Consider the following 21,391-nt stretch of genomic DNA (forward strand, 5'->3'; position numbering starts at 1 on the left):
CCTTCTCGCGACAAAAAGGGAAGCATGACATAAAGAACCCTGGACTTTGAGAAAATCCTTTACGTGACTGAATTGGTCTCATCTCCACCCACTCTCTGAGCCTCAATACCCTTGTCTGTAAAAAGACAGGTGGCCTGGATGATTTATAAGGTCCTCTCTGAATTCAATGACAAGATTCCAGTTCTCAAACAAGGAATCTCAACCCAGCAATCCCGCTCCTAGGTATCTGCTTATGAGCTAATGAAAACACAGGACTACAACTTATGCAAGAATGTTCACTGCAGCTCTACTCGTAATGGCCTAAAACTTCAAAATACTCTGTCAAAGGAAAACCACATCTACTCCATGGCATACTACTCAGCAATAAAAAGGAACAAACTATGGATGCCTACAACTACACGGATTAACCTCAAAAACAGAAAGCTTTCCCCTCAACGAGTGTACGCTGTGTGAGTCCCCTGATGAGGTTCCAGACGAGGTTAACCTCATCCACGGTGAAACACTCAGAACAGTGACACCTCCCTGAGGTGGGGGATGCACTGACCAGGAAAGGGCATCAGGATGACTTCATGGGGTGGGGGTACTGTTCTGTACCGACAGAGCATGTATTTGTCCAAGTTCATCAAGTAATGCACTCAAGATCTGTGCATTTCACTCTATGCAGTTGTATTTTAAAAGCTGAACTCTAGGTTAATGACATTCATGCTGGAGTATTTAAGGGTGAAGTGTACTGATGTCTGCAACTTCCTGCATTAAAAAATAAAATGGGTGGGGGAGAGAGTGCCAAAGCAAACACGGTGAAACATTAACTGTGGGATCTAGGTGGCGGGTACATAAGCATTTGCTACATGGTTCTTTCGATTTTTCTTTATGTTTGAAAATTTTCATAAGAAAATGTTGGGAGGAAGAAGGCTAGTAAAAAAGAGTGAGAGGTGTGATCTTGGAATATAAATGATGAGATTCCCGAAGGCAATTTTTTTCAAAAGGTAGTTTTTAATATGTCTGTTGTTTAAAATTTTGAATATATTTTCCACTGAAATAGGCACAGTGAAACCCATTTAACCTGAAATATAGCCAAAATTAATTCAGTATTCTCAATTTCCAGTCACAATGAGATTCCACAAACACTGTTTAAGCACCTACTGGATGCAAAGCAATATGATAGGTGTTGCTTTTGGTTGACTTATTTCACAGTTCTCAGGAGATTTCTTCCCCTCCCTTTCGGAGTTCCAGCCGCACTGTGGATTTTAAAATGTGTTTAAGTGCTATCTTAACTAATTTACAGCTCTGTATTTGTGGGGAAATGTGCCTTGCAGCAAGAAAGGGATATGTGTGCTCAAAAAAACTTCTTGCTACGCAATTACTCTCCTTGCTATGCAAGGGCTCAGGGAGGAGAGAACAGCACAGCTGATGCGGCATCCAACACCCCTCCCCAGGGCTTGAGCTGAAGGCACGACGTTCCCCGGGTCAGGTGTTCGCCTACCAGGGAAGGCCCGCACCCCAGACGGGTCGAAGGAGAGATCCATGAAGCTGTAAGTACCCGGCACGTGTGTACACGACCGTCTCCAGTGGAAAATGATTCCGATCTAGTTTGCTCTGGTCCTGCAACGTGAACCAGCCCCATCGCTCCAGGGTGGATGGGGAACAATGCTGGTGCTGGGGGACACCCTGAAAAATGAGCGGGCACCAGCAACCTCAGGAACGCGGAGAGGGCCTGGCCGAACTCTGCCTGTGGGAGATGCTGTACACCACGTGGCAGCATTCTGACTCGCTGAGAGTGCCAGCTGCCTCCCCAATTTCTCCTCTTATTTATTATTAATAGAACTCATATTTATTTGAAAATATCTCCAGCTTAAAAAAAACACGGCAGCTTCCCTTATTGGTATGACCTATACGCAGGCATGACCATGTGACTAATTTTGGATCAGAGATTTAAGATGAACTGGGATTTCCAGGAGGGGACATGTCCCCTTCTGCCCTGCCCCCTCCTCTTTTTGCTTTCCTGCTGTTTGGGATACAGACATAATAACTGGGACTCTAGCAGCCATCTGAGACCATGAGGCAGTCTTGAAAACTGAAGCTAGTCACTTTAACAGGTGCTCGGGGCACATTGGCAAGCAAACATCCCTGGTCCCGTGATACGGGTGGTGGAATAGAATGACAGAGGGACCTGGGCTCCTGATGACACAGTGAAGCTGCCAGTCTAGTCCTGCTGACCTCTGGGCTTATCGTACATGCAAGAGAAATAAACCTCCAGAGTGTCCTGTTTTGTTTGAACCATGATTGTCTCCAGTCTCTGTTATGAGCAATCGACGGCGATTCCTAACTGACACGCTCACCCAGTAAATTCTTTGCTAGGGAGTCCGAAGGGAAACTGTGTGTCTTGAGAGTTAGGTATTTACCCCCCAAAAGCTGTGCACAGACAGTCTCACTTGTTTTTGGACCAGCCACACATCCCATGGAGAAAATTCTAGAAACAACTAGGTGGTGAAAAGGCACATTCCCTTCTTTTTACCTGTCTCAGAGGGTCTCCTTCAAATACTTCCACTGCATTTGAGGGAACCTGGCTAGAAGGACCGACACAGCTTTTTCAATGAACCCCCATCCTGTTGAGACGGCAGGAATGAACACCTGGAGTTTCGGCGCCTCTGGTTCACCTCTGCATCCCCACCAACATCCCCGCACCAGCACCCACAGCGGCAATGTTCTGGAGACCTGGCCTGAGGCAACCTGGTTTTCTGACCACCAGTCTGAGTCCTTCGGTGAGTCCCTTCATGAAGACAGCTGTACGTCAGGTGAGGCTGGTCCGCTCACTAACGGCATATCACTTTTAGGAGTTTTTCACCTAAATTGATTTAAACAGACTCCGTGGCCTAGAAGGTCTTTCTCAGGGTTCGAAAAGCATATTGTACACCACTCCTCTCACTGCTCATGACCCCAAACAACAAAAACATAAAAAGTGTTCAGATCCTAAAATGAGACAATTACCCTGAATATTTGTACTGTGATTTTATTTTTTTAGAGTTCTTTTCGAGTAGCTTACTGTATTCTCAAATAGTCCTAAAAGGCTGGGAAACACAGCAGAACCCTGGGTCATTACAATGACACAGTACTTGGATTCAGACACACCCAAGGTTGATCAGCACGAACAACAGACTTCTCCCACACCCTCCGTGATGTCATTGCCATCCCAGTTTCCCACGTGCCAAGCATCAGGCTGCCTTGGCGCAGGGGAGCTGATCCTTACAGACGCAAAGCCAGAGAGGTGTTTTCTGGAGCCATGTCTGGACGCCTGTTTTAGAGTAGAAATGCAGCTTAGGAAAAAGAGAAAAGCCCGTTTCCAGGATGTTCAGGGAATGAATGATCTAAACCCCCGTTCACTACTTTCATCTTATCCTCCAGTCCTGCCTTGGCACCCTTCAAACAGCCACGGTCTCCTCCTCCTATTCTCCCCACATTTAGCAGCCAAGTCCTCCTCCAAACTGCTGCAGCCTCACCAACTGTTACACTCCTCACCCTCCTCTCCCAGACTCCAGGGCTGCAGCTGATTTCCACAGGAACCAGCGAAGCCTGCTTGCAGACCCCGAGAGGCCTGGGGTTCGCTTTCTTGAGGTCTGCCTTAACCCTTCTTCCATCAGCCGGGAACACGACGGTACAAGGACAGAAGCCACTGCCGCACTGCACTAATGCAGTGCTTTCATTCCTGGTTTGAGGCTAATGAACTAAGCCATTCCATAATCAGGGGCCACACAGCACAACAACTCGAAAAAGACGAGGTCCTCCCTGTGAAAATGCTTCAGGATCACATTCTAACAGGATCAGACTTGTAATCGGGAAAAGAAAAAAGAACCTGGTTAATCCTAAAAAACACACTGCATTTGTGAAGAACGATTTCAGGCTTTGTTTTACTAACAGGATGTAATTACCAATTAGCAAATATATGAAGTATTTTGCCATCATCCGTCCCTCACAAGCGCGCCTTTCCGACACACCCAGCACAAGCATTTTACAGCCCTGTACAAAGAACTCAGAGCCCGGCACGTCTCCACGCCCTCACCAACAGAGGTAAAAAACACTTGCTAGTGTTCCACGCCAGGTTTCTGTGCTAGGTGCTTCACACACAAATTCTCAATACTCATAACCACCCTTTGAGTAAATTACCCCATTTTACAGGGGAGAGATGACCATGCCCAGAGAGGTTACGTATTTTGCCCAAGTTCTCAGAGCTAGTAAGAGCCAGAGACTGATCCAGCACCCACGGCTCCAGGATACTGCTTAGTGAACTGGGCTGCGGGAAGTAGGAGGAGAGCCCATTTTGAACAAAGCTATAAACGGAAACGCCAAAGTCCCCCTGCTTTATACAAAACAGATGGTTTCTGGCAAAAACTGACTTCAGTGAAACAAATCCTACTTGTCTACCATGAAGGAATCCAAAATGCATTCCCAAAGAAGAATTCCCCGGACTGCTTCATCATAAATATTCGGTGAAGGGGAATGGTGCGCAGTCCTGGCAGACGCTGGGCGTGGCTGCGGATCGGCAGCAGTGTGTCCCTGCTGGCAGCCGAGTTCCCAACTCCCCTCGGCCTGGCCACGTGACTCCTCCTCCTCAGCGAGACCCTCCGCCTCCCCAGAACCACAGGGATTCTTCCTGCTCCTGGGGGGCCTTGGACATCCTGTGTAGTAGAGCGGGACACACACTGGGACGGGGATCTGAAAATACAGATTTTATTCTCCAGAATGACACTAGTAAGCACAGTAATCATCAGAAAGGTTCTCTTCTTTTCTTGGACTCAGTTTCCCCAACTGTCTATCTAACGGTCCTCTCAGCTTTCAACATCCATGAAACTCTTCCCTCCATGTCAGTGGTTCTCCATGTGGGGGAGGGAGAGGAAGATGCCCTTTCTCGTCCTCTTGGAACTTTCCTACCCACTTTCAACCTTTCTAGTCTTCCCAGTCTCCTCAGGGAAGATTTGCAAGGCTCACCCAAGGGGACTGGGAGCCTATTCATTCCTTCACTGCTTCCAGCTGCACCGCACACCCACCTCCTTCATGACCTGTGATGTGCTGCACTGTGCTCGTTACCTGCACGTTGTCTCCCCACCGCAGGACTGGGGCCCGAGGCGGCTCACGGGAATCCCCCGGGACCTAGCACCTTGCTAGGCATCATGAGGTGTTCAGCCAACATCAGCTGAAGAACTGAAGACGGAACGGGCTCTCGGAAGAGGTCAGCCAAGGTCTCCTCCAGGCCGCCTCACAGACACGAGTTTCACAGAGGCTTTCTAAATGACAACCAGTTCCGGGCGCACTCTTTTTAAAGGAGCCTCGTATGACATCAGGAAGCGTTCAGATGTGGGCACCTCTCATTTCAGAGCTTAATCCTGAGCTCACTACTTGTGAAAACGCTCCCGTAGCCCGGGACTTTTGACAGAGATAAGACATGCTGAGAGTACACGTTTCCAGATCCACTTCTTAAGTAGCGGCTGTCCCCCAGGTATGTGGGAAAGAGGGGGAAAGAGGGCTAACAGCTGTTCAGCACCTACTGTGCACAACAGTGTAGCTGAGACAGCAACATCCCATTTTGCAGATCCCTCTACTCCAAGTGTGGCCAGAAGGACCAGCGGCAGCCGCAGAGCCACATGGGAGTGCATTAGAGACACACAATTTCAGGCCTCACCCCAGACTTAGGGAAGCAGAGTCTGCATTTTAAAACATCCCCAGGTGATCTGTCTGCAACGTAAACACAGAGAAACACTGTTTAAGATAAGGAATCTGGGATCAGTGACGCTAATTGAGGAGCCTAAGGTTACACAACGGGTATGAACTTGGATTTGAACTCAAGTCTGAAAGGCATGCTCTGAAAGCTCTGCTGTTCCCACTATACTGCTTTTAAGAACCACACCAACCTTATGGTTTAGAAAAAACATCTAACTTAACGTAAGATATACAGGTGGCCCCTGAATAATGTGGGGGTTCGGGGCACCCACCCTCACAGAGTCGAAAATTCACGTGTAACTTCTGACTCCCCCCAAAACTTAACTACTAACAGCCTACTGCTGACTGGACGCCTCACCGCTAACGTCAACAGTCGATCACACAGATCTGCAGGTATGTTGTACACTGTACTCTTACAGTAAAGTAAGCTACAGAAAGGGAAATATGAAGAAAATCATACAGAAGAGGAAACAGATTTACAATATTTATTGAAAAACATCCTTGTATAAGTGGACCCACCATGTTGTTCAAGGGTCAACCAACAGAAGAAAATTGTTCTAACAAAGTTTACTATTTCAAAAACTTAGACTGAAGTTATATTAAAAACTTTACATCACACATTACCAAATATCAAAAACAAAACAAAACAAAACAAAAAAACCCTTGGTACTAGAGCCTTCCTGCCCTGCCATGCCAGTATTATAAACTCTCCTATTTTATTTCAAGAAACCACTGACATTACTGGATTGTTGCTCTGGTGGTTAAAAGTCACTTCACTTTCTGGCTGTCGGAAGTCTCCTTGAGAAACTGAAGCCCGGCATAAAGAACCAGGGCTTTGGGTTCTAGCAGACGTTAATTTAAACTGTGTGCACAATTTGAGAAAGTATGTCGCTTCTTTGGGGCTGTTTTCCTCAGTAATAAAACAGGTTGATAACACAAAGTGATAACACAAAGCTGATGGTAGGGATAATGACATCATTATATCCTGGAATACCAAATACTCAATAAACGTGAGAAAGCATCTCCCCCACCGTCATCAACAATAACCCTGACTGGGTGACAAGGCGCATCCCCAGGAAAATCAGCCTGTTAACGAGGCCAGCAAACACTAGTGTTCCACAAGTCTGCCAGCTAGCAGGACACTTCACAGAAACACGATTTATTAGTAATCAGTAACATTCAAGAAAGTTGTAGGCATATTTTTTAGTGATTATCAAAATGATACGCTTAATTTATTTTATGGTAACCCTGTAGCAAACAGGGAACAAATTAAAAATCCTTTTCTTTCTTCTTTGGAGCCAGAGAAAAGAAAGAAAAGTATTACAAGAAAAAAAATGTAAGGAATGTATCAGAGACAGGAAAAACACTAAATGTGATACACACCACCACAGTATCGCTCATGTGCATCGTTTTACAGTTGTACAAAGCACTTTCCCCATACATCACCTTATCCAACTCTCACACACTGAAATACTATTGTCTCCATCTGAAAGGTGGGGAAACTGACGTTCAGAGACAGCAAATGACTTGTTCAGGCACAGGGCCCGAGAATAAGGTACAGCAGAAATGTGAACCCAAGTCTTCAGAACCCAGCCAGATCTCTTTTACTAGGCTACTTAAAGCAGTGAAAGTTACTACTGTCACTCACCTGCAGAAAGCCACGCCCACCACAGTTCACAAGGTCCTGCAACCCCACCCCCAGGGGTGACAGCCTTTGCCCAGCACCACATCCTTTAACAAACTGACATCTAAAAGAGGAAAGAGCTACTTCTCTTGAACCTGCTACCTGAGAATAATTTCAGTTTGGGGATCCATTGTTTGGCTACCAGAAAAGAATGTTGAACATCTTTCCAACCTCCTTCTTATGCTAATTACAGCTCATCAGCATCTGGACACCCACAAGCAAAATCAATCTGACTATAAAAGAGAGCCAAAGACATTTTCTTACCATAAAAAAAAAGCAAACAAGTACGACTACAACATGATTAAATACACAGACATTTCCCTGACAACCTGAAGGCTGCTACATATAAAAATCACAGCCAATATCACAAGAGTCCAGGAAGGTGGACACTGACACTCCCACACATGTAATTGTATTCCTTTTGAGCAGTGAAATATATACAACTTTATCTTCAGTTTACCCCCTTTCCCATTATATCTACTGAGAGATGCCAAAATTCAAATGCTCAGACATTTTTTTAAAATACCATTGAAAGGCATTTTCACTTCCCGTTATGCTACAACCAAATGAACTTAGACACATTAGCCTGCAGTCCACGACCTCATTTCCTTACCATTCTGCAGCCCCGGCACATTCACACCACTTGGAGAAGCCAACATCACTGACCAAGCACAGCTCACCTTTCCAAACTAGCACCTCTGCCACCTAATCATTAACCTGAAATCTACGCTGTTGCTGTCTTCTAACAATAGAGTCTAGCTTCCTAACTGTACTAAAAGACTCACCTCTGGCAAATATGTCCAAGACAGAGTAAAAACAGGTTCCATAATAGTATATTCCAGTTATACAAATCCCATGTGCACACATACAACTCCACACCTGACACAGATGTCTGAATGGATGGTGTCCATGATGTTTTCTGCAATTAACTCCGGGAGTTAAGACTAGGGGGCATTTTTACTGTCCCACCAATCTTTTCCACATGCTTAAATTTTCTACATTAGTTTACTTTACCCAAATTCAGAAAAAGCTGCCCTGGCTGGTGTGGCTCAGTGATTGAGCCTGTGAACCAAAGGGTCAGTGGTTCCATTCCTACTTGGGGCACATGCCTGGGTTGTGGGCCAGGTCCCCAGTAGGGGGCGCTCAAGAGGCAACCACACATTGATGTTTCTCTCCCTCTCTTTCTCCTTGCCTCCCCCTCTTTAAAAATAAATAAATACAATCTTTTCTTTTTTTTAAGAAAAAGCCATAATGCTATTTTTAACAAGCCTCCTCCCAAAGACCCACCAAGGCAAGATCTTCTCTTGGCACAGAGAGAAAGTAATGGGGATGCTTACCAAGGCTTGTGCTCTGGGCATTCTGGCCAGGATCTGGAGCTTTCTGAAAATACGGATGCTCAGAGTCCCAGCCCTCAGAATTTCTGGAGGTCAGGGCCTCGGCATGTGTATTTTGTCAAGGCTCTTCATGTGATACTGACCAATCATGGTCAAAAGCCATAGATTTGTGTCTCTCATCCCCACGAAGGGGCCCGCAGAGGGAGGAAAGAGGCCCGAGTGCTGAGTGAAGTACGTGACGAAAGGAAGGCAGCTGCAGGCTGACCAGACGGGAACACCAACGGAAGGCCGAAGCCGGGCTGGGCTCCGGGCATGAAGACACGAGGACAGAGAAGGCTCTCTGTGGACAGACACACCCAAGAAGAAACGGACAAAGTGTGGCCAGGCAAAAAATCAGACTAAGAGATGGAGGTTACTTACGCAGTACTGGGGCAGGGCTTACTGAAAACCTAAAGAAATTGAGCAGGAAAAGACACCAAGCAGTTTAAGTTAGGCCCACTGTAGGTGAGCATCCTGGAATTTAGGAAAAGGAGGAGGCGGCAGAGGACAAAGAGGAGGTGGCGGGGCGGCAGTGGGGAGGGAGAGTAACTGTTCAAAAATCCTGGGTTCAAATCCTACTGCATACATACTAGCTGTGGGATCGTCAGAAAATGACAACTCCTCTCTGCCTCAGTGTTCTCACCTGTAAAATGTGGGTAATAATACATAGCTCATAGGGTTATTGCAAGGATTGGATAAAATGAGATAATGGATGTAAAAGCCCATCCGAGTGCTCAGAACAAACAAGGCCCCTGAACAGAAACACTAGCAAGCGTATCCCAGTAAAGTTTGTATGTTGAATTTTAACAACCCAGGGCCCACAGTTATTTACTGCCTAGCCCCTCAGTTATTTCCTCATATGGGCACCACCTAAAAATGCTAAAGATAACCTAGAAAGGTTTGACTATTTCTCTACTGCTCCTACTACATTCCTGGTATTTGTTTTATTTCTATAAAGAAGATACATTGCATACTAAACTATTTCTATAAAATTTAATCAAGATTATAAATGAAAACTAACAGTCATATTGACAAAATAATGAATGCACCAGTGGAAAATTCTATATCCAAAAATAAGAATTCAGCTAATGCTGTCACTAAAGAACTAAGTTTCTACCTGGCAAAATGAAAAACACAGAAAAAAAAAGAAATGATAAATGTTTCTCCTTCATCCTTTCTACCCAGGCCCTCAGTATCAAAATTGAATTTCTTCTAAATTAGCTGAAACAGTCAAAATAACTAAATTTAGTACTATACATATGACCTAAAAATTCGGGACAGTTGAATAACATAATAAAACAAAAATAAAAGCAGCAATAACTACTAATATTAATGGATGCTTACTATGTTCCTAAACATCATACATATATAACTCAGTTGATCCTCACCACAGCTCTGCAGGGCCTCAAAGGCACTCCCCGGGAACACAATAAAATACAGATCCACCAACATTACGCAGACTGGTGGAACCAAAAACTCTGAGAATGTGTCCAAGCAACTAATTTTAAACGAGATCCCAGATCATTCTGATGGGCGGCTAGGTTTAAGGCTCACTGCAGTCTGTCCCTCCCAAGTTTTATTTCACTTGTGCTGGTTTTTTCTCTTTTTTCTTTTTTCTCCCTATTTCACAGTCCTACTTCTGGAAAACTCCGACCTAAGGTTTGCCTCAAAAACCACATTTCTAAGGTAGAAGGGTTTCTTACCTCCAACTGTTCTCTCACCACCTAGGCTACGTTAGGAACCCTCCTCCACGCTCCCACAGTGTCTGACCCTTTCTTCTACCTTTCCACCTTGTAACATAAATGCAGGATTCCATGTCTGCCTCCTTAGCCGGGCTGTGAGCTTACTCACCTCTCATTTTCACCTTGTAATATAAAGTATTTCTCCCCAGCCGGGCTGTGACCTTGCTCACCTGTCATCTATAGCACCAAGCCTGGCACAAAGGAGAGGTTTAGTGGTTTGCTTAATTAAAAAAAAAAAAAAAGAATGAAGTCTCACTGACCTACCGCTAGGGCTCTTTTCCACAGAAATCAACTTTGTGACAATAGCGTGAAATAGAAGGGTTTGGTACCTCATTCAAGAAGTGATGACTTGTAACGGGGCTAGCATAGCAGGGTTACATCACCAAGCGTTTAGGTTACAGGCCATCGTGATAACCGGTGGCTGTCCCAGCTCTCTGGTGTGTCCCATCTCTCTTGATAGGACCCAGCCTGTGTGCATATGGAGCCCTGGTCCACAACTGGGCTTCACACCCACGAAAGTCGAGGAGTTTGATCCTACATGTAGACTGAAGACTTGGGAGAGAGAGGGATGGCTGTTTTTGAAAGGAGGCTGATAGGTAGTAACTCTCTTGCTCTTTATTGAATGTCCACCTGCTAGAGACTATGTAGAAGATGCTCATGATCGTTATTCTTCACCCAACTCAAGAAAGTTTTTTTTTTTAACTTTATTGATTTTTTTAGAGAGAAGATAAGGGAGGGAGAAGGAGAGGGAGAGAATCACCAATGTGAGAGAGAAACATGGATTGGCTGCTTCTTGTATGCACCCCGGCTGGGGACCAAACAAGCAACCCAGGCATGTGCCCTGACCAGAAATTGAACCAGCGACCCTTTGCTTTGCAGGACGATGCCCAACCAACTGAGCCACATCGGTCAGGACAAGAAAGGTTTTATCAGGTTTGTTGATTAAAGAGGAGCTCCAGCTCTAAAAAGAATAACTTGCCCGAGGCCACCAGCTAGTTTGGGGGTAGGGCTGGGAATGAAGCCAGGTCTGTCTGTCTGCAAAGACGACCCTCCATCCACGTCTGTGCCGCCTCTGATGTCAACCAAAACCACTGGAGCCACTTGGGCGCTACAAGAAGCTTCAGAAGTTCAGGCCTAGGCTTAAACTCTGCTGCTGTCACTCATTTCCTGAAAGGTCTTTAGTAAATAAAAACGCCCTGATATTTATCTGTCAAAGATATAGAAATGCCTAATTCATAAAGTAGGTCAGTTGTACAGGTCTGTATTAGCAGATGCCCAATAAATGTGGGTTGGCCATTAGCCTGTTTCCCCAGTCCTCCCTGCAAAAGAGAATTCCAGTTTCTTCCAGGGCGGCAAATACATCCTCTGTTTCACTGTCTTCCTTGTTGAAAAACAACTCGCTGTGTTCTACTTGGGAAAGAAAGGCCCGAGGGTAAACTCTTAATATGATGGAACCAGTTAGCAAACCAGATGTGGAACACTCAGAATCATCCCCTCAAGCCTGACGAGGAGCCCCCAAACCCAAACACACCGCTATTCCAGCAGCCCTACGTTTTATCATCTGAGGTCAGGAACAAGATGAGCGGCTAGCTGGAGGGAGAGAAAAGGAATTGATCCAGAATCTGTTCAATTATAAGGTTTCAAATAGCAACAAAAAGCAACAGCAAGACATTTCCATCCACGTTTAACATAAAGTGCTGTTAATACATGACTCAATGCCATTTTTAAAATTAAATACGGTTCACTCTTCACTTGCTTATTGTTCTGACCACTATAACCAACTCTTTATGATTTTTAAGCTTGGGGAATACACGAAAAAGGGGAGAAATATCTCTGAATTACCTGTTTACAGGTAATATGGAGGGGAAGTGGGACCCTGGTGAGTCTTCTCTGGGGAGGCTTTTCGTCTTACGTTCCACGGAACTGGACTGGCACGTTTACAGTCCACCTCTGTGGATGGCAGATTCAGGAAGGAAAACATTTCTTCAAGCAAGTGCTTCTGAAATTACCAACAGAGTACAAAGACGAGGAACACAGATCGGAAATCCATCCTCATCACAGTCACTGCTATTAGTGAAGCAGGCACTGTGCTAAGCACTTTTTCTGTATCATTTCCCTTAATCCCCACATACAGCACCCTTATGAGATAAGATTCCAATATTATTCCAATTTTACAATTGAGGAAATATAGGCTCAGAGAGGATAAGCAACTTTCCCAAAGACACACAGCTGGTAAACGGAAGGACCAAGGCACCGAGCCAAGTCTTGTCTTCGTCCAAATCCCATGTTCTGGACCACCCACATCACCACAATTGTTATACATGCCTTAGTGCCCACGGTCCTCTCTGCCGTTCCCATGACTGGTGTAAGCACGAAATACTACTTGTCTTTTAGGAAACACTCAGATGTCATTTCTTCTCTTAAGCCTTCCCAGGATCCCTAGAAGTCTGGGCTTCCACACCTTCTAGCAGAACATTTAGTAGAGTACGATGTCTGGGTTGGCATTAAAATAATCACCTATAATAAACTAACTTATCAATCCCCACACTATGTTAGACTTACACAACACTAATTCTCACAACACTCCAAAAAGGGCGGTAATAATTCTGTTCTTATAGATGAATAAACAAACGTGCATTAAATATCACCAGGGGACAGATTCTGTGGCCTTATGGGAGAACCACAAACTGGTTAACATGGTAAGAATCCCTGAATTCCATAATGCTTTAACTATAGGCACGTGTCTCCATCTTGACTGAAAAGCCCCAGCAACTTTGTGGGGCTGTTGTAAGGCTCGAATATGATCGGCTGTATGAAGACGCCCCTCCACATGCTGAAATGGGTAGTAACATGCACCGGTAGGCTGAAATTCCAGTGCCCTTTGTTTTAACCTGTGTCATCGTCTCCTTTCTCCCAGAAGTATCTTTCTCTCTAAGCCTTCCTATTTTCCTGCACACTTTAATAATGAAGTACTCTGGTCTGATATGTCTTTGAACTTGCTATTAAGATGTTTTGGTAAATATCTGCAAAATTGCTTTTCTCCCCCTTCCTTAAACTATACATTCATTGAGGGCTGGGAGTGCCTCTCTAAGTTGGTTGGCGGCATGCAGGAGGGATCTGAGAGGACAGGAGAACTGGGAGACTGAAAAGGACACACCTATTAAGGCTACAGTGACAGTTCAGGAGAGGTGATGAGGCAATGGAGAAGACTGATTCAAGATTTTTTCATAAGGTAGAATTCACAGGACTTAAGATCAATTACATGCTGGACAGTTAGAGCTAAGCAGGGTGCATTGATTTTTGCTGTGGGTGGTGGCGTGGCAAGCAGTGACATCTACCAGGATAGGGAACCAGAAGAGACTCGGGCAAGGAAGGAATGAGTATGGTTGTGCAAGAGTTGAGGGTGAGTATCTGATGGGATTGTCTGCTGGCTAATCAGCTGTGCCAACTAGAGCAGGGATGTCAAACTCTTTTTAACTGGGGGCCACATCAGCCTCGCAGTTGCCTTCAAAGGGCTGAAATAATTTTAGGACTGTATAAATGTAACTACTCCTTAACAGTCAGCCCTTTGAAGGCAACTGCGAGGCTGATGTGGCCCCCAGTTAAAATGAGTTTGACATTCCTGGACTAGAGCTTGAGAAAGAAACAAGGCTGAAGATTTGGGAATTAATGGCAAAGAGATAGAAATTACAGCTGCAGGTAGTAGAGGAGATCACCTGGAAAAGAGGGGAGGGAAGAGGGAAGGGAGGGAAGAAGGGAGGGAGGGAACGAGAGAGAGAGGGAGGGAGGGTAGGGAAGACAGGAAAGACACCGCCAAGACATGCAAAACTGGACATGTGAGGAACAGGCGGAGGGAAGGCACCTGGAGATGGAACACTAGGAAAGAATAGCTTCCTCCAGGACAGGAATTCTGTTTTCTTCCCTTTCTCCTTGGGACCTGTCACATACTAGGTCTTTGTTAAATTTTGAACATAGGTGGCCCCGAACAATGCCATGTCATTTATTATAGTTCACCATGGAGACTTTAGGAATATTTCTTTCTTGCCCGTGTTGATTAAACCCCCTTCTTTCCTGACTGCAGGGAGGTTTTGCCATCGCCCTCTCTAACCCTGGCGGGCGGTGGGCGCTCTGGCCTGTGCTTCCTCACTGCCAGGGGTCCAAGGAGCACCGGCAATGACACGCTTCCTGACATGCAGAGCCCACCAGAATCACCATCCTCTGCAGACGACAGCATGCTATTCTTTAAAGCACTAACCTGCTATCAACTGCTCTCATCGCTCGTAAGGTAAAACGTGTGCACACACCCGGCATGCACCGCACACACCTACACACTGCTTGGCAGCTCAACCCCTTAAAGCTTGTAACAGCCTCCAGGGGAACCACGTTAAAACAGCGCAATTAACTACAACTGCTACAAACTCAATAACTCACCTACCTAATGAAGCAATGTAAGAAAAATTGGGCCTATTTTAATAAGAATTTTAGAAAGAGACAAGAAGTAAAGGTCAAATGCCATTCCTGGATCCCTGCTCTTTTCTGCTCCCTTCCTATTCTGAAGCAGTTAATACCAAGGAGACAATATATACTGTGCTGTTCTTTACAAAACCAAGGAGGCAGCCAATCATGCTGTTGCACACAAGGGCAAATTATTTCTTTCCAACCCATCCCCCAAGCGAAATGCCTCCCCTGATCTATTTCTGAAGGTTTTATTATGCAAACCTGAATGGATTTCAATTACAATAACTCTTTCCCTTCTCCACCCCAACTCACAAAAGAGGAACTAAATTACCAGCAATTCTAGGTTAGAAGGACAGTTTTTGCTTTTTCCTCCTCTCTAGTCACCTTAATGGAAAAGTTCTCCTCTCTCAACCCTTTTTGTTGGCTTTAGGAACACAGCTGCCTCTATGTCGCCCCGTTGTTTAGCATAAATAAAACCCACACTCCTCCAGTCCTCCCCCAACCCAGGCATGCGCAGTCTGCCGGGCTTTCCCGGGACCTCTGGGAAGGACGGGTACGTGGGACTGAGCAGGGTGGGCAGCATTGGAGACAGGTCTTGTCGGGAGAACTTACATTTCTCAAGGTAACCGCTCTATTCTGGGATCTACGCGTGCTAAGCAGACATGCCATCTAGTCTCACTGTTTTTATGGATGAGGCACCTGAGGATCAGAGAGTTCAGGAATTTGCCCCAAATCACACGGTTGCTAGGCAGTGGATCCATCTGCACCACAGTAGGCGATACTGCTGCCGTAGGATTCTGGGGAAGCTCCTGAGACATGATAAGGACTCAGACTGGACCAGGGTAAACTTCAAGGAGGCTGCTAACCCTGATATGTGACAAGACAGGGAGGCATGCGGGCGGCCCTCAGGAGCTTCTGGAATGGCAACCTGATTCCCAGCCCATACTGCCTCATATGGAGTTGCTGCACTGCCAAAAGCAGCTAGCCACAGGGTGGCCTCACCTGTAAGGAAGTTCTATCCACCATATAGTTCATAAGGATGTGGCCCTAAATGGAGGGGATGCTGTTGCCATAGACTCCAAGTCCGTGAGACAAAGTAAAATTCATGGCTAGCAACCCATTTGTTTTTGCTTCTAAACAAGCCGGGAGAAAGACCCCTCACCCCAGAGTGTGACTGACAACCATCAATATGAAGTCAACCACACTGGCATTAACACTGGCGCAGGGCCCTGAGGAGAGTTCCGAACCCATGTCTGTTCTTAACGAGCAGTCTTTCAGGAGAGCGGCCGCTTATTCACTCCGTCACTGAACACTAACTGTGCGTCCGCCACATGCCAGGACCGGGCTGCACCCTGGGACCCAGAGGTGGCAAGGCCGTTGGTTCCGTTATCTTAAAGGCTATGAAGGCAAAGTCTGGACACCAGAGCCCACTGAATAAGAGGCTCTACTCTAGTCCAGGGGCTCATGATATGCCTCCCTGAGAAAGGGACAGCAGAACTAAGGAGCTGAAGGATGACTAAAAGGGAGCGGGCAGAGAAAGTTGTTACAGGTTGAAGAAAGAGCACAGTGGAAGCCTGGGGCCAGGGTGAACTGGGCACATCTGTAAACACCCCAGAAGGTCTGAGGTGCTGCGCTCTAGCTTAGCACACAAGCTGGCCAGCACACGGAGTACGCCACAGGACAAGACAGGACAAAGAAACCTTGCATGGCGTGCCCTGCCCTGCTCTGCCTTCATTCCCATCCTACCTTCATGGCATGAGGTGTGCCCGCAGCAGCTAGCAAGGAGGCCCAGAGCTGTATTTTCTCCTCGGGGGATCGCTTCTCTCTGGGTGCTGGTGAATTCTGGATGCAGGGCTCATCCTCACCAGCCATTACAGTCCACGCACGCCTTCCAGGAGCTGTCTCACCAAGCCACTGCCCTCACTAATATAAGGTTATCAAATTCTTAACGCAGGTACTCTAGAGCAAACATACTGTGACCAGCATGTGCCTGGGCACATTTTTCAGAAGGAAAACAGCTGCTCACTGAATCCGTCACTTCCCCTCTTCTCAGTACCACGCACAGAGCAAGAGCCAGCTAAGGGCTGTTTACCCCTCTTTCTTTAAGCATGCTCGAGAAGGAATACTACGCAGCAGAAAGAAAGGACTTCTTACCCTTTGTGACAGCATGGATGGACCTGGAGAGCATTATGCTAGGTGAACTAAGCCAGGCGGTGAAAGACAGATATCATATGATTTCACCTATAAGTGGAACTTAACCAACAAAACAAACAAGCAAGCAAAATATAACCAGAGATATTGAAATAAAGAACAAACTGACAATAACCAGAGGGGAGGGAGGAGGAGCTAATGGGGAAAAGGGGGAAGAGTTGTCAAGGAACATGTATGCAGGACACATGACAAAGCCAAAGGGGGTTAGGATCGAGGGTGGCAGGTGGGGATGGGTGGGGCATGGCAGGGAGTGGTGGGGGAAAGTGGAGGCAATTGTACCTGAACGACAATTGTAAAAACAGAAAAAAAAAGCTGCAGCATCCAGTCTGTCGCTGGAACCCAGCAGGCGAGCCACAGCACAGTCCCTGTGGAGCGTGGGGTTACAGGACAAGGCTGTGACAGCAGGGCCCGTGTCTCAGAATCTTAGGCTACAGACAGCAGAGCTTCCGGTTCACTACTCTACCTTCCTCGTTTTAGAGACCAGGAGGAAAAACACAGTCCAGAGAAGTTACAAAGGGTCTAAAGTCACAGCCAGTTAGCGGCAGGACCACAGCTTGCTTCATTTCTCAGCTAATTTCCTAAAAACAACAAAGGTACCACCATCTACTTCATTTAAGCCTAAATAAGATAGCTCTTAGCACGGCAATGCTAGGACTGTGGCCGGTTTTCAAGGAATGATGCCTGTCTCCAAAATTTTACCTCCCAGATCTCCAGGACCACCCACTCCTCCTCCAACAGCCTCATTCTGCTGAATTTCTACTGAGAGAAGAAACAAGACCACGGTAGGGTCGTTGATGCCCGGTGAACACGTCTATGGCTGCTGATCGGTCAGCACCTGGTCTGAAGCAAACTGAACTCTCTGCTTGTTCGTAGGTGTCTAGTCCACAGTTTTCGCACTGCCAGTTCCTCCCTTGCCAGACTTCCTGTTGCCTCTGGAGCGCTCATCTGATCAGAGGAGGTTTCAGTGGAGGCGGCCACTGAAGACAGTCACACCACCTTCCCTTTAGCCTTTCCAGGGGAAGAGAGTCAGCAAAGTCAATTTGAGAAGGGGAACTTTTAAAAAAACCTTCACCCAAGGATGTGTTTATTAATTTTAGAGAGAGAGGAAAGGGTGGGGGGAGAAGGGGAGAAGGAGGGAGGGGAGGGAGGGAGAGGGAGAAGGAGAGACAGAGAGAGTGAAGCATCGACATGAGAAAGAAACATCGATCGGTTGCCTCCCGCATGAGCCCTGACAGGGGACCAAACCCATGGCCCAGGTATGTGCCCTGACCAGGGATCGAACTCACAACCGATTGGTTTATGGGATGATGCTCTGAACAAGTGAATCACCCAGCTGGGGCTGAGAAGGGAAACTTTTATCTAGCAGGCCAAGGGATGCAAAACACTCCAAGGAATGTTTCAGATACCAACACCAATTCTATTAAACACACACACACAAATTACCCAAATCATTGGATGAATGTTAACTTTTGACAAGACAACCAAATCAGCTCAAGTTCGCCTTCTCTGTTACACACACCAGCAACTCACACCCCTCCTTGCCCCGCGCCCACGTTAAAATAACCATGTAAATTCCCTAGTACTGGTGTCTGGTAGCCTCCAGCAGAACTGTCAATGCTCGTAAATCCCCGCCTTCCAGACTGCACGGTGGCCATTTCCTGGGGGGAGGGATGCAGCAGTCCACTAGACAATACCAGGAAGAGATTGGCCTGCAGTAACTGCTCTGGTTACAGCATCGCAATTCATGGCAGCATTTTGCTGGGAGTATGCACCATCAGGGAGGAGAAACATAAAAAGGGGAATCTGGGCTGTAAATAGTTTATTTCGGCAATTCCTGATGTTAGCTGAATCATACTTTAATACAGAAATACATGAAAGCACCACTCCGGAGGTGACATGTGGTGCCATCTCATTACTCTTTTCAAAAGGGTCTTCCATCAGAGAGACACCTTGCCACAAATTACAGTGCAGAAAACAAAACCCTCACGCACAGATGTATTAACAAGCCAGAAGGAAATGGAGCCACTAGGATTCAAGCGAGCAGAGCGCCAGTGCAACACAGGCCATCAGTGATCCGGGGTCTCTGGGCTGCTTTTCCACGCACAGAAAATAAAAAGGTAGGAAAGAGAAAGGCAGCACTCCTCAGCGTAAGAGTCTACTACTCCTCAGATGTGGATCAGAGGTTTTCAGGGCAGCTCTCGTTCCCACCATTTCCCCCAACGCACCTCCATTAGGCCGAGTTTCCCAGTGAATCCTACCTTCATGTTCCTTCTCAGTGGTCCCCACTTTCTTGATCTTCCTGGGAGATTTCATAAAGAGGGGAAAGATGGTCCGTAGGCCAAGAATGTCAACAAACTTATGGCAGTTGTCTGTGCCCTCGGGTCCAATCATGGCGTGGTCGAGCACTTTCAGGGCACTGCTCCGCGAGATCTTCTTTTCTCTGGGGACAAAAGAGGTTTCACATAAGGCATTTCATAGGGATATTCTAGCCTTTTTTAAAAAGTGTATTTACTACAGTGCTTACTATAATGGGAAAAAATAGAGAAAAAAACAATTTAAATGTCCACCAATGAGAAAATTATTACATTATGGTATATCTACATGGAATACTACACACTTGCGAACAATTAGGAGAGTCTGTAATAATACAAACAACTTTTCAAGGTCAGAAGAATAATCATAAAAGATAACACATTCAAAGTTCTATATGAAGCCATTACCTCAATTATATGAAAAATATGCATTAAAACTGGCAAAAAATGGATCGAATTGCTTACACGGGTTATTTCAAGGTGGTGAAATTATGGATTGCCTATTATTTGTCTTTATTTCTAACAGCTTTATCAATATATAATTCACATACCATACAATTCAGCCATTCAAAAATGTACAGTTGGCCCTGGCTGGTGTGGCTCAGTGGATTGAGCACTGGCCTGTGAACCAAAGGGTCGCCGGCTTGAGTCCCAATCAGGGCACACGCCTGGGTTGCAGGCCAGGTCCCCATTAGGGGGCACATGAGAGGCAACCACACATTGATGTTTCTCTCCCTCTCTTTCTTCCTCCCTTCCCCTTTCTCTAAAATATATAAATAAAATCTTTAAAAAAAACTGAATGGAAGTGGTGAAGATGGATATCTTTGTCTTGTTGCTGATCTTAGGGTAAAACATTTAGTCTTCCACCATTAAGTATGATATTAGCTGTAGATTGTTTTTAGATGCTTTATATCAAAGGGTGAAGAAGTTCCCTTCTATTCCTAGTTTAAGTATTTTTTATCATGAAAGGAGTTGGATTTTGTCAAATGCTTTTTCTGCATCTTATTATTCCTTTTTTTCTACTTTTCAGTGTTTTTCATTTTTCCAGAATGAACGTTCAATACTTTTTATAATTAGAAAAGATAAACTATTTTCAAGAAAACACAAAGGAGATTTTCCCTCTCGAATCCATAGGTCACAGAATAATCCTGCCACTGGCTACTACTCCTGAAGATACTTCTGAAAGGAGTATCATTTTCCGTAACCTACACTGTTTTCTTTAACTCTATGAGGTAGAGAGGCGCAAGCCAGTCATCTCATACTGTACCATAGCTGCTGAATCAACCAACCTAGCTGATGTTCACTGTCTACGGAGCACCTAGCATTGTGGTAGGCAAAACAGAAAACAAAACTGAAGATGTGTCTTCTGCTTTCAAAACCATTTAATCTATTCAAGTAGACTAAACATGAAATAACCAGGGAAAAGTATAAGCCAGCCTATAACTCCTCCCCCCACATTATTTAATCTACAAATATTTAATAGATACATCTTTTGTGAATAGGATATATCAAGTCTCAGTTCTTATGGAGCTCAATTCTAAGTGCAGGAGACACATGGACAATCAAGGTACTTGACAGTGGCTAAGCGTCATGGACACAGAGCAATGTGAAAGAATGACTGGGGAGAATACTTTAGGTGAGGTAACTGAGGAACGCCTCTTTAGGGGTAACATTTGCAGTGAGATCTGAGTGACGTGGTGAGATAGATGGATTAGTCATGTACATTTTAGGGGCAAAACATAAAAAGCAGAAGGAAGAGCCAAGTACAAAGCTCTCAGGTGAAGATGAGCTGGCATGGTCAAAACACAGACTAACGCCTGGCATGTCGGAAGCAGCCCAGGAGCAGTGTTTGGCTTAGACCAGAGATGGAAACAAGGGCTGCATCGAAGGCTGTGCCTC

The 21,391-nt window shown here is 45.7% G+C and overlaps 1 protein-coding gene across 1 annotated transcript in view; it reads right to left on the reverse strand.

The window, feature by feature from the left end:
• Positions 1–21,391, reverse strand: part of CTNNBL1 (catenin beta like 1) — a 153,013-nt gene that overhangs the window by 36,819 nt on the left and 94,803 nt on the right. Inside the window, exon 11 of the mRNA XM_045833652.1 lies at positions 19,439–19,620. Within this exon, the coding sequence (XP_045689608.1) occupies positions 19,439–19,620 (182 nt within the window). The remainder of the gene's footprint in view (positions 1–19,438; positions 19,621–21,391) is intronic.

This window comes from Phyllostomus hastatus, unplaced genomic scaffold, assembly GCF_019186645.2.
Source record: "Phyllostomus hastatus isolate PE091 unplaced genomic scaffold, TTU_PhHast_1.1 phas_contig_17, whole genome shotgun sequence".
NCBI classification, from domain to species: Eukaryota; Metazoa; Chordata; class Mammalia; order Chiroptera; family Phyllostomidae; genus Phyllostomus; species Phyllostomus hastatus.